Source organism: Nycticebus coucang, chromosome 12 (genome assembly GCF_027406575.1).
Source record: "Nycticebus coucang isolate mNycCou1 chromosome 12, mNycCou1.pri, whole genome shotgun sequence".
NCBI classification, from domain to species: Eukaryota; Metazoa; Chordata; class Mammalia; order Primates; family Lorisidae; genus Nycticebus; species Nycticebus coucang.
Genome location: NC_069791.1, coordinates 57,038,977 through 57,057,014, shown reverse-complemented (window position 1 = coordinate 57,057,014; position 18,038 = coordinate 57,038,977). Strand labels below are relative to the sequence as shown.

At 44.9% G+C, this 18,038-nt stretch overlaps 1 protein-coding gene across 6 annotated transcripts in view; it reads left to right on the top strand.

The window, feature by feature from the left end:
- The window catches only part of TULP3 (TUB like protein 3), a 58,569-nt gene extending 53,215 nt beyond the window's left edge, over positions 1 to 5,354 (top strand). For all 6 annotated transcript variants that reach the window (XM_053555668.1, XM_053555672.1, XM_053555669.1 and 3 more), the window contains 3 exons: positions 72 to 170; positions 1,234 to 1,405; positions 2,479 to 5,354. In XM_053555668.1, coding sequence (XP_053411643.1) covers positions 72 to 170; positions 1,234 to 1,405; positions 2,479 to 2,612 — 405 coding nt within the window. In that variant the 3' untranslated portion in view covers positions 2,613 to 5,354. The remainder of the gene's footprint in view (positions 1 to 71; positions 171 to 1,233; positions 1,406 to 2,478) is intronic.
- Positions 5,355 to 18,038: the final 12,684 nt, after the last annotated feature.

The following is an 18,038-nucleotide window of genomic DNA, read 5'->3' as shown; positions in this document are numbered from 1 at the left end:
TTGGGTTGTAACAGAATGGGTCTCTTTTTCTTTTCTGTTTCTAAATTCTGCCTTATTTTTCTGTCTTCCAGGAAACAAATGTTCTTGGATTTAAAGGTCCTAGGAAAATGTCTGTGATCATTCCAGGGATGAATATGAATCATGAACGGATTCCATTTCGGCCACGAAATGTAAGTGAGAACATACTCAATCAGCAAAGGACTCTAAAAGACAATAAAACAAAAACAGAGAGATCAATTAAAAAAAAAAAAAGTACCGATTCTGGCTTGGTGCCCATAGCCCAGTGGTTACGGTGCCAGCTACATGCACTGAGGCTGGCAGGTTTGAGCCCAGCCCGGGCAGCTAAACAACAGTGACAACTACAATAAGATATAGCTGGCCTTTGTGGGGGCGCCTGTAGTCCCAGCTACTTGGAAGGCTGAGGCAAGAGAATCACTTAAAGCTCAAGAATTTGAGGTTGTTGTGAGCTGTGATGCCACGGCACTCTACCGAGGGCAACATACCAAGACTGTCTCAAAAGAAAAAAACTATCAATTCTTTAAGAACCTTAAACTGGGGCGGCGCCTGTGGCTCAAGGGGTAGGGCGCCGGTCCCATATGCCGGAGGTGGCGGGTTCAAACCCAGCCCCGGCCAAAAAAAAAAAAAAAAAAATAAGAACCTTAAACTGGAGTATGGCTCCCACTCTTCTTTTAGGAGAGCCAACACTCCAATACCTCAGGATAAGTACAGGTACAGATGGTTGCTAAGGTCATTGATTTGAAACCACTTTTCTGCAAAGAGAAATGCTGGCTGCTGCATAAGAATTTAAAAACTTCCCTTAATTTTTTTTTCGACACAGAGTCTCAACTTTGTCACCCTCGGTAGAGTGTGGTGGTGTCACAGCTCACAGCAACCTCAAACTCTTGGGCTCAAGTGATTCTCTTGCCTCAGCCTCCTGAGTAGCTGGGACTACAGGCGCCAGCCACAACAGCTGGCTATTTTTAGAGAATCTAAGGTCTTGCTGTAGCTCAGGCTAGTGCTGGTCTCAAACCTGTGAATCCCTCCTAAGTGCTGGGATTACAGGTGTGAGCCCCCGCATCCGACTCTCCCTTAATTTTTGCTTTAATTCTTTGCTTCTGTTTTTCCTTTTCTGAAATGAAAATATCCCCCAACTCTACCTTCTACCTCACAGAGTTGAGGATGAATGAAAATCTTGGGGCTTTCAGTACAAAGTTATGATTTCCCTTTGGACAGGATCATGAGGGCTTGCTTTCGAAATGGCAAAACAAGACCATGGAGAACTTGATTGAATTGCACAACAAGGCCCCAGTGTGGAATGATGACACCCAGTCCTACGTCCTGAATTTCCATGGCCGGGTGACCCAGGCTTCTGTGAAGAACTTTCAGATAGTCCATGGAAATGACCGTAAGCCCACAGGAAGGATTGGGTGGGAATAAGCAGAAAGACACTCTTACAAGAATGGGAAGTAGCATTAAATGATTTCTTTGGAGAAACAAAACTACTGTTTTAGAGAAAAACTACTAAATCCATGTTGAGAAGAGAGGAGTGTGAGAGATGTGCCATGGCTAATCAGAGAAATCTCAGGTTCAGCTGTTCAGGAAGCAAAGCAAGCTGACTCTCCATAAAGGTTTCTTGGTAATTGCAGCCCATGGAGCTTGTGCTGTTCCCAGCAAGCTGCTCTTTTCTTTTTTTTTTTTTTGTAGAGACAGAGTGTCACTTTATGGCCCTCGGGTAGAGTGCCATGGCATCACACAGCTCACAGCAACCTCCAACTCCTGGGCTTAAGCGATTCTCTTGATTCAGCCTCCCGAGTAGCTGGGACTACAGGCGCCCGGCACAACGCCCGGCTATTTTTTGGTTGCAGTTCAGCTGGAGCCGGGTTTGAACCCGCCACCCTCGGTATATGGGGCCGGCGCCTTACCGACTGAGCCACAGGCGCCGCCCCAGCAAGCTGCTCTTTTCTTTCTTCTTGCCCTTTCATGGTACTCAGGAAGTCTCCCATTCTCTGTAGTTGAGAGGAATAGTACTAAAGGCTTTGCTCATGGTTCAAATACACTTTTTTTCTGGAGACAGAGTCTTATTCTGTTGCCCTCAGTAGAGTGCTGTGGCGTCACAGCTCATAGCAACCTCCAGCTCTCAGGCTTAGGTGATTCTCTTGCCTTAGCCTCCTGAGTAGCTGGGACTATAGGTGCCCACCATGACACCTGCCTGTTTCTGTTTTTCTGTTGCAGTTTGGCTGGGGCTGAGTTTGAACCCGCCACCCTCGGTATATGGGGCCAGTGCCCTACTCATTGAGCCACAGGCACCACCCCAAATACTCTTCTTATTACCTCTTTTCACCCTTTAAAAGTTTCCTTTTAAAGAGACCTGGTAATAAACTGACCTATTGGGAGGATTCTTTCTGTATCTTAAATAGGTTTTTTCCTCAATATAAAACCACATTATCCTCTAACCCCCTAACTCCTTTCTATTTCTAGCTGATTATATAGTCATGCAGTTTGGACGAGTGGCAGATGACGTGTTCACACTGGACTACAACTACCCACTATGTGCTCTTCAGGCCTTCGCCATTGGGCTTTCTAGCTTTGACAGCAAGCTAGCATGTGAATGAAAGTGGATGGAGCACAGAGCTGGGCTTCCTCACAGCAGAGCTTTCAGAATCTCACAGTCACCGCCCTTGCCTTTGCACCAGGATATGAAAACCTCCCCTTGGAATGATCCCTGAGTGTGTGTATGTGTGAATATGTATGTGTATACGTTTTCTCTCTCTCTCCCTGCCCCTCTGCCTCCCTCCCCCTGGGTTTCATAGCAGTGGTCAGGGATCATAGCTTAGCATGGGTGAGAGATTGCTTCAAGCATAGAGAGGATTTTGTCACATTGGTGACCCATGACATTATTGCCCAACAGATTCTGTGCCTCAAGAGTGAAGTTTCTAGTGCTTGGAAACTTGTAGTAGAATCAGGTTCTAATGATTAAATACTTGGGTCTTCTTTTTTTTTCAGACAGTTTTATTTTGTTACCATCGGTAGAGCACCATGGCATCATAGCTCATAGCAACCTTAAACTCTTGGGCTCAAGTGATCCCCTTGCCTCAGTCTCCTGAGTAGCTAGGGCTACAGGCGCCGAGTACTACACCTGGCTAGTTTTTCTATTTTTAGTAGAGATGGGGTCTTGCTCTTGCTCAGGCTAGTCTCGAACTCCTAAGGTCAGGTGATTCACTTGCCTTGGCTTCCCAGAGTGTTAGGATTACAGGCATGAGCCACATGCCCAGCTTGGGGTCTCTTTTTAAAGACCTTTTCAAAGGGGGACAATTCCCTCCCTAAGTTGCCTTTACTCTCCAGGGCAGGGTCTGCAGAATTCTTCTGCGAATGGCCAGATAGTCTCTCTCCCATTTGTCATTTCTGCCTTTGCAGTACAGAAGCAGCCATGGGCAATTCATCAATGCATGAGTGTGGCTGTGTTCCAATGAGACTATATTTACAAAAACAGGTAGGGCGGCGCCTGTGGTTCAGTGAGTAGGGCGCCGACCCCATAGACTGAGGGTGGTGGGTTCGAACCCGGCCCTGGCCAAACTGCAACAAAAAAATAGCCAGGTGTTGTGGTGGGCGTCTAGTCCCAGCTACTCAGGAGGCTGAGGCAAGAGAATTGCCTAAGCCCAAGAGCTGGAGGTTGCTGTGAGCTGTGACGCTACGGCACTCTACTGATACCGAGGGTGACAAAGTGAGACTCTCTCTAAAAAAAACAAACAGGCAGCAGGCTAGATTTGGCCCATGGGTTATAGTTTGCCAATTGCTGCTTTACCTATACCCATATACTCTTTAGGCTTGAACATTTTTCAAAATTGGCGTATTTAGAAACACCAGTCCTACAGATTGTCTGTAAAGAGATGCCACATCCTCTGTTATTTACATCAGTTTACCTTGTTTTGGTGACATTGGTTTCTAGAGTATCCTCTACCATTAAGACTGGGAGAATCTAAAGTTAGGGATCATTTTGAGTCCACACAGGTGACTTAATTTTCCTTTCTCCTCCACCTTACCGATGGGAGAAAGTGATGACAGTCACTTTACCCACCCTAAGAAAAGAATTTATGTCTACTAGAAAACAAATCTAGAATTACATTTTCTTTATGAGAAGAAGTGTGGTATTTGTTTCACAGAGCTGGACTGTCCCCTCACGGGGCTGGGAAAGCACTGATGTCACAGTCCTCTCTTCCCTTTCCTCTCTCAGAGCAGGTTGGTTGGAACCAATCTCAGGCAAAGTGGCTGTGGTCAGATTTGTGATAAATTATGTGAGAATTTTATATAATTGTTTTCATTTGTTAAGGCTAAATCATAAACTCTAGAGGTGACGTAGTCTAGTTAAGACTGAGAGTAATTAAAAAAAAAAAAAGACTGAGAGTAATTTGATAATTGCCTTCATGTTCAACCCAAGAGTGCCTCCCAAAGCTATGTCACTATGGAGCCATTAGTATGGAGGGATGCACACACCTGTAGACAGGATGTGTAAACACTTCATTATCAAGACAGGTAGCAGGAGAGGCCCTGGCGAGGACCCGCTAGCTGCCTCCTGGGCTTTGCAGGCCCCTGTGGGCAGGCTTGGGCCAGCGTTCTTGATATGCCAATTGCTAGCTCCCCATGCCTGCTTCACTGGTGCAGATTGTGGTCCTGTCAATTTTCATCACAAATCAGATCTTCGCTGTCTTTAGTACCTTTCAACAAATCATGTGACTCTCAGTACCAGTTCACCTGTCCCAGAGTGTTTCTGTCCTCGAGCACCCAAGATCTCTGTGTGTCTGCCTTCAGCCTGCTACGCTGAGCTGTTTGCCAGCACAGGCCAGAGAGCCAGTGGCTGTTGCTCCATCGTGTTTCTCTTCTGTGGACTGTCTTTTTGTCCCTGCTTCCTGCTGTTCCCTGCTCCACATCAAATAATCATGTGAAGGAAAGAGATCTAGGAGATGCAAAGACCTTCGGCTCATCCCTGCTGGCAGTTGCAACCTGCGTGGTTTTCATGTGACGGGCTCCCATCTCAGGCGTGCTAGCCATCAAGTGCCTCATTTACAGACGTGCCCCAGAGCCCTTCACACCACCGTCCTCCATCCTGAGGCACTGCCTAACAAGCTACCCTGTTGGACACAGAGCTGGTCCCTTATTTCCAGGTGCAACGTATCACCGCATCTGGGGCAGGGGAACCTACAGTGGGCAGCCTGGACCTGATCTTGCTTCCTCCTCCTTTCTCTGGCTTGGAGAGATAAGTACTCCAGTGTTATGTTCTTTCTGCTTGAGTGCACAGGTGATTGGTTTTACATTAATCATATTTATACCTTTTTTATGCCACAGAAATAAAAGATAATTTGAGTAAAATGCAAGTGTCACCTTCTTTGCAAGTCCCATCCCTCACAGAGTTCCTACTGTTATGTTCTGTAAAAACAGTTTCCATTTCAGCCACATTGAGCTAATGGGTTCTTTGAAGCCAAGTAAGAATCAACACAAAACTTTCATCGTGGGTTAGAGCAGACAGGAGACTATAGACTGAGAAGGTTGTATTCCAAACCATCTACACCCATCATATACATGGTACCAAATGTCTTCAGGACAGATGATGGTACTAAGAGCTGAGCATAGCTGGGGCCACAGAACCGTCAGACTTATATTGTCTGGATGCCTGCACTGGTCAGCCTCCTGGATCAGCAAGACAAGTGAAATATCTAATAGTGAAACACACTCCATCTCTTGCCTCTAAGAGTTCACTTTTTTTTTTTTTGGACAGTCTCACTTTGTCACCTTCCATAGAGTGCTGTGGCATCACAGCTCACAGCAATCTCAAACTCTTGGGCTTAAGCAGTTCTCTTGCCTCAGCCTCCTCTAAGTAGCTGGGACTAAGGTGCCAACTACAACACCTGGCTATTTTTGGAGACACGGTCTCACTCTGACTCAGGCTGGTGTTGAACAGGTGAGCTCAGGCAATCCACCTACCTAAGCCTCCCAGAGTTCTAAGATTACCGGCATAAGCCACCGTGCCCAGCCCTATAAATAAAAGTTTTATTTATTTATTTGAGACAGGGTCTCAAGCTGTCACCCTGGGTAGAGTGCCATGGCATCATAGCTCATAGCAACTTCCAACTCCAGCTCAAGCGATCCTCTTGCCTCAGTTTTTCTATTTTTAGTAGAGACAGGGTCTCGCTTTTGCTCAGGCTGGTCTTGAACTCGTGATCTCAAGCAATCTACCTGCCTCAGCCTCTCAGAGTGCTAGGATTATAGGCGTGAGCCACCACTCCCAACCCTATAAATAAAATTAAAAAAAAAAGTTCCTGGCAGAGCCTGTAGCTCATTGGGTAGGGTGTCAGTCACAAACACCCAGGATGGCTGGTTCGAACACAGCTGGGGCCAGCTAAACAATAATAACAACTGCAACAGAAAAATGGCCAGGTGTTGTGGCAGGCACCTGTAGTCCCAGCTACTTGGGAAGCTAAGGCAAGTTTTGTTTTTGTTTTTTAGAGACGGAGTCTCACTTTATCACCCTTGATAGAGTGCTGTAGCGTCACAGCTCACAGCAACCTTCAACTCCTGGGCTTAGGCGATTCTCTTGCCTCAGCCTCCCGAGTAGCTGGGACTACAGGTGCCTGCCACAACGCCCAGCTATTTTTTTGTTGCAGTTTGGCCAGGGCTGGGTTTGAACCCACCACCCTTGGTATATGGGGCCAGCGCCCTACCCACTGAGCCACAGGCGATGCCTAGGCAAGAGAGTCTTTTAAGCTCAAGAGTTTGAGGTTGCTGTGAGCTGTGACACCATTGCACTCTACTGAGGGCAACATAATGAGACATTGTCTAAAAAAAAAACAAAGGGTTCCTATAGTTTGATTTTTCTTTTTCACATGATTCTTTCTGGCTATGTTGCATGGCTGGTGAAATAGATGTTTTTTGACATCGTTTTGTACACGTTTTAGTGATCTGGGACATACTGGTGGTCATTGACAGGAAGATTTCAGCTAGAACAATTTAAAAATCTAAAACAGGAATGCAAAAGGCTCTTTGTTTGCTTTTTGGTTTTTTTTTTTTGACACAGAATCTCAAGCTGTCACCCTAAGTCAGTGGTTCTCAACCTGTGGGTTGCAACCCTTTTTTTCTATTTGTAACAACACGGCAATTAGGAAGGTTGAGAACCACTGCCCTAGGTAGAGTGTCATGGTATCACAGCTCTCAGCAACCTCCAACTCTTAGGCTTAAGCGATTCTCTTGCCTCAGCCTCCCAAGTACCTGGGACTACAGGTGCTCGCCACAACACCTGGCTATTTTTTGGTTGTAGCTGTTATTGTTGTTTGGCAGGCTTGGGCTGGATTTGAACCAACCAGCTCTGGTGTATGTGGCTGACGCCCTAGCCGCTTGAGCTGCAGGCACCAAGCTGTTCGTTTGCTTTTTAAGACAGAGTCTCACTCTGTTGCTCTCTGTAGAGTACTATGCTGTCATAGCTCACAGCAACCTCAAACTCTGAGGCTTTGAGCAATCCTCTCTGCTCAGCCTCCTGAGTGGCTTGGGACTATAGGCACCTGCAACAATACCTGGCTAGTTTTTCTGTTTTTAGTAGAGAGGGGATCTTGCTCTTGCTTAGGCTGGTCTCAAATTTGTGAGTTCAAGCAATCTACCTGCCTTTGTCTCCCAGAGTGCTAGGATTACAGATGTGAGCCACTGCACCTGGCAAAAGGCTCTTTTTGATAGGAAGCTTAGTAGATCATGTAAGAAATGAACTGACATTGTTCACTTTCTTAAGGCCGCATTATAGGTTCAGAAATAAAGTAATGGTTCAAATGAAGCAAAATCTCTGTGTTCTGACCCTTTTTTGACAATGATTTGCCATGTGCCTCCTATAGATTGAAGGTTTTGAGCTGTGCGCCCTTTTTCTTTCTTTCTTTACTTTTTCTTTGAGACAGGTTCTCACTCTGTTGTCAGGCTGCAGGGAAGTGGTATTATCAAAGCTCACTGTGGCTTCCAACTCCTAGACTCAAGGAATGCACCTGCCTCAGACTGCTAAGTAGCTGGGACAACAGGCACACACGACCACATCTGATTAATACTTAAAACTTTTAAAATAGGGTTTGACTATGTCTCAAACTCCTGACCTCAAGTGATCCTCCTGCTTCGACAGGCATGAGCCACCATTCTTGACTCCATCTTTCAATTCTTGAATTAGATGATTCTTCCCAATTGTACTGACAACAATGCCCCCAAATGTGTTTTGACTTGAACTCTCGGGTCACCTTGACCTCACAGTTGTTTTCCACGACCACTAATGTGGAGAAGTCTTTTTTCAATGTCCTCTTTACTGTACCAAATATAACTTATCAGTTGACATTTGTCAATTCTATTACTGCGTCACTGTAAGTAATTCTCTTACAACACATCTTGCTCCATGGAAAAAGCCATGGCATATTGCAAACTGCCCATTTCCACAGCCTCTAGCTCCTTCTCCAGATAGCATAGATCATCCCCAAGAATTCATACCATATGTTTAATGTCTGCCTCTCTCCAGGCCATAGTTGTCTGGCCCCAGCTAAGGGGCCAATTTCTGTCCTACCTCTGGAGACATGTTTCCTGACCATTTGAATATTGAGTCATTGCCTCCTCTCCCAATTTTGTCACCTGGTTACCAAAGTGTTTATTCTTTAAAAGTCTCAGTCTTCTTCATCAACAAATATAGACTCTTTTCTCATCCATGAAAACCTGGGGTACAAACGAATGAAGGCTTAGCTATTGGTGCTGGGAAAACTGTAGGTGGTTCCATGGCACCACCTTCTGACCAAGGATGTACATTACAAGTGCGTTAAGGGCGGCCCCTCTGGCTCAAGGAGTAGGGCGCCGGTCCCATATGCCGGAGGTGGCGGGTTCAAACCTAGCCTGGGCCAAAAACAAACAAACAAACAAACAAAAAAAAAAAACAAGTGCATTAAAATGAGCAAACGAGGGAGAGGTGGCCCACACCTGTAATCCTATGACTCTGGGAGGTGGAATGGGTAGGATCCCATGAGTTCTGGAGTTCAAGACCAGCCAAATGCAGCTCCTATGGCTCAGTGAGTAGGGCGCTGGCCCCATATACCGAGGATGGCAGGTTCAAACCCGGCCCTGGCCAAACTGCAACAACAACAAAAAAAAAGAGCCAGGCATTGTGGCCGGCGCCTTTAGTCCCAGCTACTCGGGAGGCTGAGGCAAGAGAATCGCCTACGCCCAAGACCTGGAGGTTGCTGTGAGCTGTAATGCCATGGCACTCTACCAAGGGTGACAAAGTGAGACTCTGTCTCTTAAAAAAAAAAAAAAAAAAACCAGCCTGAGCAAGAACAGGACCCTCATCTCTACTAAAAATAGAAAAATTAGCTGGGCATTGTGGCGGGTGCCTATAGTACCAGCTACTTGGGAGGCTGAGGCAAGAGGATCACTTGAACCCAGGAGTTTAAGTTTGCTATGAGCTATGATGGTGCCATAGCAATCAACATAGGGCGACAGAGTGAGACTCTGTCTCATAAAATAAAATAGCAAACACCTCAGGTGCTATAATCTGGGAAGTCATCAAAGAAAGGCTCAGAGTGACTTCAACACTGGAACCACATTATCATGTATTTACCAAGCACCCTTCTGTTACAGCATGACTTCCAAGGGCCTGAGAACATGATTTCTGGAGTTTAGAAACTAGTCAGGCACAGTGGCTCACACCTGTAATCCTAGCACTCTGGGGGGCCAAGGTGGGTGGATTGCTTGAGCTCAGGAGTTGAAGACCAGCCTGACAAAGAGCAAGACCCAATCTCCATTAATAATAGAAAAATTAGGGTGGCACCCGTGGCTCAGTTGGTAAGGCGCCGGCCCCATATACCGAGGGTGGCGGGTTCAAACCCGACCCCGGCCAAACTGCAACAAAAAAATAGCCGGGTGTTGTGGCGGGCACCTGTAGTCCCAGCTACTCGGGAGGCTGAGGCAAGAGAATTGCTTAAGCCCAGGAGTTGGAGGTTGCTGTGAGTTGTGTGATGCCATGGCACTCTACCGAGGGCGATAAAGTGAGACTCTGTCTCTACAAAAAAAAAAAAAGAAAGAAAAATTAGTGGGGCATGGTGGCACATGCCAGTAGTCCCAGCTACTTGGGAAGCTGAGGCAAGACGATCACTTGAGCCCAGGAGTTTGAGGTTGCTGTGAACTATGACACGTTTGCACTCTAGCCTGGGGCAACAAAGTGAGACTTTAAACCCCTATTCTCCCCCCACAAAATAGAAACAATTGGAGGTATTCCAGGATCTAACTGGTACATAGCAGCAAATATCAATATTATTATTTTTTTTTTGTAGAGACAGAGTTTCACTTTATGGCCCTCGGTAGAGTGCCATGGCATCACACAGCTCACAGCAACCTCCAACTCCTGGGCTTAAGTGATTCTCTTGCCTCAGCCACCCAAGTAGCTGGGACTACAGGCGCCCGCCACAACGCCCAGCTATTTTTTTTTTTTTTTTTTTGGTTGCAGTTCAGCCGGGGCCGGGTTTGAACCTGCCACCCTCGGTATACGGGGCCGGTGCCTTACCAACTGAGCCACAGGCGCTGCCGCAGTATTATTTTTATTAAAGTTCTTTGAAAGTGAGACAATGAAATTTTAACCATGCTGTTATACAAAATGGGTTATAAATGCTCATGACCCAAATTTAGATGACTTTCCAGGGACAAAGAGGAGGGAAAAGAAAAACGACGTGATTTAACCAGGCCACTATACATACAAGTTCTAGCTGCTGCCCTGACACCCCCCACACCAACTTTCCTCACTTTGTACCCATCTCTCCCAGGCTGATGTGACAGCCTAGGCAAAAATTAGCATTGATGTTAATGGAAATTTTTGAATTATTTCAAATAAGAAATGGGCCTCCATGATTTTTTCCGGTACTGCCTCATCTCTCTCCATCAGGCTCCTCTGCACGCTGCCCCCAACAGGGCCGTGGCTGTTAGCAGAGCCACATGGGGCAAAGCAGGAAGGGGGCTAGCTGGGGCAGGGTGGTTTCTGGTCTGTCACCACTTTTCACTATACATCTTTGGTTTAATATCGGGGTTCTCAAGCCAAACATATAGTTAAGCATTGCCTACCCTTGTTAGGATTCTCAAATATTTCTTCTTCTTCTTTTTTTGAGACAGAGCCTCAAGTTATCACCCTGGGTAGAGTGCTGTGGCATCACAGCTCACAACAACCTCAAACCCCTGGGCTTAAGTGATTCTCTTGCCTCAGCCTTCCAAGTAGCTGGGACTACAGGCACCCCCCCACAATGCCGGGCTATTTTTTGGTTGTAGTCATTGTTGTTTGGCAGCCTGGGCCGGATTCGAACCCGCCAGCTCTGGTGTATGTGGCTGGTGCCTTAGCCACTTGAGGTACAGGCACCACCGGATTCTCAAATATTTCAAGAATAATTATCCAACAGTTCTCTTTCTTTTGTAGTTTGGGAGCAGGAAGATTAGGAAGGAAAAAGGGTGACAGGCAAAGGAGGACTGAGAATTAGACTAAGGCTTTAAAATCGGGTTGAAGTCCTGTTTCTCTGGTACTAATGCATGCTCAGGACAAACATCAGTGCAGATAGAGATACGACTTGAACAAAGGTTTCCTGACTTTGCCTTTTGTCATTCTTATGTTCTATATCAGATATGTAGGGAGGCAGAGATGTGTATAAAAAAAAAAATTTTTTTTTTTTTTTTTTTTGAGATAGTCTCGCTTTGTGGCTTTTTGGTAGAGTGCCGAGGCATCACAGCTCACTGCAACCTTAGACTCCTGGGCTCAAGTGATTCTCTTGCCTTAGCCTCCAGAGTAGCTGGGACTATAGGCACCTGCCACAATGGCCGTTTTTTTAGAGACGGGGTTTCACTCTAGGTCAGGCCGGTCTTCAACTCGTCAGCTCAGGCAATCTGCCTGCTTCAACCTCCCAGAGCGCTGGGATTATAGGCATGGGCCACCACATCCAGCCCTGAGATGTGTAAATTTTTAAAACTCTAGTCATTTTTTTTTTTTTTGCAGTTTTGGCCAGGGCTGAGCTTAACCCACCACCTCCAGTATATGGGGCTGGCGCCTACTCCTTGAGCCACAGGCGCTGCCCAAAACTCTAGTCTTATGACAGAATGAAGATAAATAAATTTAGTAGTAGTAATTTCACATGGTTTAAAAAGTTTTTTTCTTTAATTTCAGATTAATATGAGGGTATAAGCAATTAGGTTCCAGTGTCTTTGTGTGTTAGGTAAGGTCCCTGTTGTAGTTGTGCTCCTCACCCAGAAGGTGTGTCATATATCCTTACACTGTGCCCAGTAGGTGATTGTTTACCAATCCCTCTCCCCATTCTTCTCCTTCCCCCAACTTGAATTTTTTTTTTTTTTTTGAGACAGAGTCTCACTTAGTTGGCCCAAGGTAGAGTGCCCTAGCATCACAGCTCACAGCAACCTCAAACTCTTATGCTCAAGCAATCCTCTTGCCTCAGCCTCCTGAGTAGCTGGGATTACAGGCACCTGTCATAACAGCTGGCTCGTTTTTCTATCTTTAGTAGAGATGGTGGCTGGGTCTCACTCTTGCTCAGGCTGGTTTCGAATTCCTGAACTCAAGTGATCCACCTCTGCGCCTCCCAGAGAGCTAGGATTACAGATGTGAGCCACCATGCCAAGCCCACATACTACCTTTGAAGGTGGACAGGCAACAGATTTGGGGGTATCTCAAAAACAAGATATTTGCCTTTTACCCAAAGACTAGGAAACAGTCTTTCCTTACCCTCTCTCACAATATTCCTATTAGGCTGTTTAATCTAGTTGTCAGGTTTTTGTTTGTTTTGGGGAAATGGTTTGATTTATTGGAAAGAAAAAGTTTCTAGAGCTATAAACTGCTAGTCAGCAATAGTTGAAACAAATATTTAGAATAATGAGTGGATTAATGAAAAGTCTGGAGGACTTTAAAATGTTGGTGTTTCTTCAAAGATCCATTCATTGAATTCTTTGGCTTTATATAAATTCTCTCCCCCATCTCACGCTAGCTTTATTAAGGTATAATTAACCAATAAAAATTGTAGGCCAGGCATGTGTGGCTCATATCTATAATCCTATCGCTTTGGGAGGCGGAGCCAGATGGATTACTTGAGCTCAGGAGTCTGAGACCAGCCTGAGCAAGAGTGAGATACCATCTCTACTAAAAATGGAAAAATTATGGCTCAGCGCCTGTGGCTCAAGCAGCTAAGGCACCAGCCACATACACTTGAGCTGGTGGGTTCGAATCCAGCCCAGCCCGCCAAACAACAATGATGGCTGCAATCAAAAAATAGCTGGGCATTGTGGCGGGTGCCTGTAGTCCCAGTTGCTTGGGAGGCGGAGGCAAGAGAATCACTTAAGCCCAGTTGGAGGTTGCTGTGAGCTGTGATGCCATGGAACTCTACCAGGGCGACAGCTTGAGGCTCTGTCTCAAAATAAATAAATAAATAAATAAATAAATAAATAAATAAAAATAGAAAAATTAGCCGGGTGTGCTGGCACATGCCTGTAGTCTCAGCTACTCAGGAAGCTGAGGCAAGCGGATCATTGGAGCCCAAGAGTTTGAGGTTGCTGTGAGCCATGACACTATGGCACTCTCTCCAGGGCAACAGAGTGAGGGTCTGTCTAAAAAAATAAAAATAAAAATTGGCCAGGTGCTGTGGCTCTCACTTGCAATCCTAGCACTCTGAGAGGCTGAGGTGGGACAATCACTTAAGGTCAGGAGTTTGAGACCGGCCTAAGCAAGAGCAAGACCTCATCTCTACTAAAAATAAAAAAATTAGCCAGGTGTTGTGGCAGGTGCCTATAGTCCCAGTTACCTGGGAGGCTGAGGCAGGAGGATCACTTGAACCCAGGAGACTGAGGTTGCTGTGAGCTAAGCTGATACCATGGCACTCTAATCCAGACAACAGAATGAGACTGTCTCAAAAAAAAAAAAAAAAAAACCAAAAGAAAGAGATTTATATATATACACAGTATATAATGTAATTAAAAAAATTCTTAAGTTTCAAAAAACATCTGTGGGGAAGGGCCATGCTAATTTTCTCTGTATCTAATTTTAGCACAAGTGTTCCCAAAGCAGGCACCACAATGTTTTAATATATGTGAGAAGGTTTGTGTTTTAAAGATGTGCAGAAATTAAGGAAGCCTTACATAGATAGTTGTTACATTTTCCTCTGATTATAAAAGTACAAATTTGTTATAAAAAATGAGAAAACCCTTTCTTTTTTTTTCCTTTGAGACAGAGTCTCATTTTATTGCCCATGGTTGCGTGCCATGGTCCCAGCTCACAGCAACCTCCAACTCTTGGGCTTAAGTGATTCTCTTGCCTCAGCCTCCCAAGTAGCTGGGTCTACAGGTGCCTGCCACAACAGCCAGCTTTTTTTTTTTTTTTGAGACAGAATGTCACTTTGTCCCCCTTGATAGAATTCTGTGGCATCTTAGCTCACAGCAACCTTAAACTCTTGGGTTCAAGTGATTATCTTGTCTCAGCCTCCCGAGTAGCTGGGACTACAGGCACCTGCCACAGTGCTTGGTGATTTTTTAGAGACAGGGTGTTATTCTTGCCCAGGTTGGTCTCAAACTGGTGAGCTCAGGGAATCCACCCGCCTCAGCCTCCCAAGTGCTGGGATTACAGGCGTGAGCCACCGGGCCTGACTCAACACCCAGCTATTTTTAGAGAGGAGGTCTCACTCTGGCTCAGGGTGGTCTTGAACTCATGAGCTCAGGCAATCCAACCACCTCAGCCTCCCAGAGTGCTAGGATTACAGGTATGAGCCACTGCACCTGGCCTGAGAAAACCCTCAACAAAACTTCAGAGATAATCACTTTAAAATACTTTTCCATCCTTTTTTCAACAATAGGATCATCCTATATACAGCAGATCCTCCATAGTTAACCACCCTCTTAACTTAACCTGATTTTCATAGACTGGACATGTACCACATTGTATGTACCAGTACAGTAGAGGCCTATTTCCTTATGTTGACATCTCTGTTTGTTGAATGGTTTGTTACAGTCCCTTCGGTAGTCAACTTACAGAAGTTTTACTATAATACCAAACAACATATGGGAAAAGTAATTAATATGAATTTTAACTTTGACTTTAGGATACAGCTACCCACATAGAACCCAGCTCTGACCCCACTCCTGCCCTACTCCTTCTACACCAACCCTTATTGGGCTTGAGGGAGGAGGATCCTTTTGTAGGACCAGATATAGAGTGGTCTGGGTCACCAGAAGTGAGGGAAATCATGGATTATATGATGTAATTTGAGGAAATTCGTATGCATCTCATCCAAGTATTTCCCTCAGTACAGTCATTCCTGAGGGTCAATGAATTAGGGTCCTGTCCCTTAAGAAATGTAAATGTCTCCCTCCCCACCAAGGGTAGATGTGTGTATAAATCGCAGTCAGTCCTTAACCCTTCAGAATATTTATACTTGATAACTTTCCTTTACTCAGAGGGTCTAACAGATTAAGAGCATGAAATCCTCAAAGGGGCAGAGGTCTTTAGAAGCCAGTAAGTGTATGGACCAGGAGACCAAAATTTTGTTTTTGTTTTTTCTTTTTGAGACAGAGTTTTACTCTGTCACCCTGGGTAGAGTGCCAGGGCATCATCAGGGCTCACATGAACCTCAATCCTTTTGCTTCAGCCTCCTAAGTAGCTGGGGCTACAGGTGTGTTCCACTACACCTGGCTAGTTTTTATATTTTTAGTAGAGACAGGGGTCTCACTCTTTCTCAGGCTGGTCTTGAACTCCTGATCTCAAGCAATCCACCTGCCTCGGCCTCCCAGAGTGCTAGGACTACAAGCTTGAGTCACCATGTGTGACCCAGGAGGCTAAAATTTTGGAGACATACTTTTCCAGTTTGGATCACTGATGCTCTTGGATATTTTCCTCGCAGTAGTTTGTGCTGAAGGTCACACCCCAGGGCTGCTTTTCTGTCTCAGCTCTGGACTCTGTCCTGCCTTCCTCTCAACCCTCTGAACCTGGCAGAACTCACTCTGTTTCACCCTACTCCTCTGTTTTTTTTGAGTTCTTAGTTAATCACACTATCTATTGTTCCATAGATAGCAATTTTTGTTTTCTTTCTTACCTTCACAGCCAAAGAGTTTGTTGCTCCTGCCTTTGGACTGTTTTCTAGATCCTTCCCTCTCTCCCCAACCTTAGGTCCACTGCTTGGATTTAGGGCACCTTGAGTGTCCAGTCCAACACCAAGACCACTGCTAGAGAGTCTTTCTGATGGTGGCACTGATTATGTCACTCCTATGTCTTTTATGATGCCCAGATCTTTAGCATGGGATACAATGATCTTTACAATCTGGTATCCACTTCTTTTGATCTCATTCTTCAGCCACTCCAGTTTACCATGCTTTCCTAAGCACCCCTTGCATACAGGCTACCCCACTTTTGTATGTTCCTCCACATGACTTAAGTGGGGTTTCCAGTCTCAGTTTACCAAACTCTCATTTATCCTTCAAGAGTAGATCAAATGCTACCGGGGAACTTGAATTTTATTGGTTTTCTCCTCCAGTTCCCATTGAACTTAATTGTCTCTCTTCTTACCTAGACTGTAAGCTTCTTGAAGGCAGGGACCGATCCCTGTATTGAGCATGGTGTCAAAGCCAACAGACACTCAACAAATTATTGTTGACTTAAATAGTTGGGTGTTCACAGTTCATATTTCATGTGGTGTTGATACACTACCTTGTACTGTAGTCTTTTCATGTGTCTGAGGTGTAACCAACCTTGTTATGACTCATTATTTAACAAGCATACCAGAATTTATATATCCAAATGAGGGCTGCTTCCTTCAAAGTCTTCTCCTTGTAAGACCGGAAACTTAGTCCAGAGATGATTGTCATTGTTCAAAACACTTTTGGAGTACTTCTTCTGAAAAAAATTTTGACATTTATAGTGCTTTCTTTTCAATATTTTCCACAATAGCAAATGTTTTTCATCAACTCAGCATTTATCATGCAGTTCTCCATTCCAGGCACCATGCTGGTGCAGGGTGAAAGATAAGATAAATCAAACATTTATCCAGTCTTCAAGGAAGTTTCTGTTTGGCATGGGAGATAAGATCTGGACAACCTCTGCAATACAAAGTTAAGGGATAATGCTTCAGAAGAGGTTGGATTTGATTATTCTACTATGCAGCCTTAAAAAAAGATGGGAGACTTTACCTCTTTCATGTTTACATGGATGGAGCTGGAACATATTCTTCTTAGTAAAGTGTCTCAAGAATGGCAGAAAAAGTACCCAATGTACTCACCCTTATTATGAAACTAACGTAAGACCTTCACATGAAAGCTGTAACCCCGTTACAACCTAAGAATAGGGAGAAGGGGGAAACGGAGGGGAGGGAGGGGGGAGGTAGGTGGAGGGAGGAAGATTAATTCGGTGCGAATCCTAGTAAATGTGGAATGTAAAGGTCTTAGCAAAATAACTAAGAAAATGCTATGAAAGCTATGTTAACGAGTGTGATGAAAATGTGTCAAACGATCTATGAACCAAGTGTATGGTGCCCCATGATCATATTAATGTACACAGCTATGATTTAATAAAAATAAAAAAAATAAAAAAAAAAAGCCCAAAGTCCTTTGGTTTCAGTTTCCCAACCAAGTGGATGACAGAGCTACCTGAGCACATACTGCTTTAAGCCAATTTCTTCTGAGGATTTCCAAACAGAAGCCCAATGTGCTTCCAGCACCCTTCCTTCTCAACATGACAGACTCAATTCATTTGGCATGTTTAAAAGCCCAGACTCCCACTTTATGGTAATGCCGCTTTACGCACCGAGTCTTCTCAGATAAATTATGAAGTCTTTGAAGATGGGTGCTGAGGTCTTATCCCTCGTTATTTTACAGCATCTGGTGGACACAGAATATGTATTGGATGGGTATTTATTGAGTGAACCCAGTAGGTGTCTCACGCCATGCCACACGGACTTAACACTGAGTTCCTTTTCTCCCTTGTGGTTTACTCTTCTTAGCGACAGTTTTGCAGATCCCAACAAACAGAA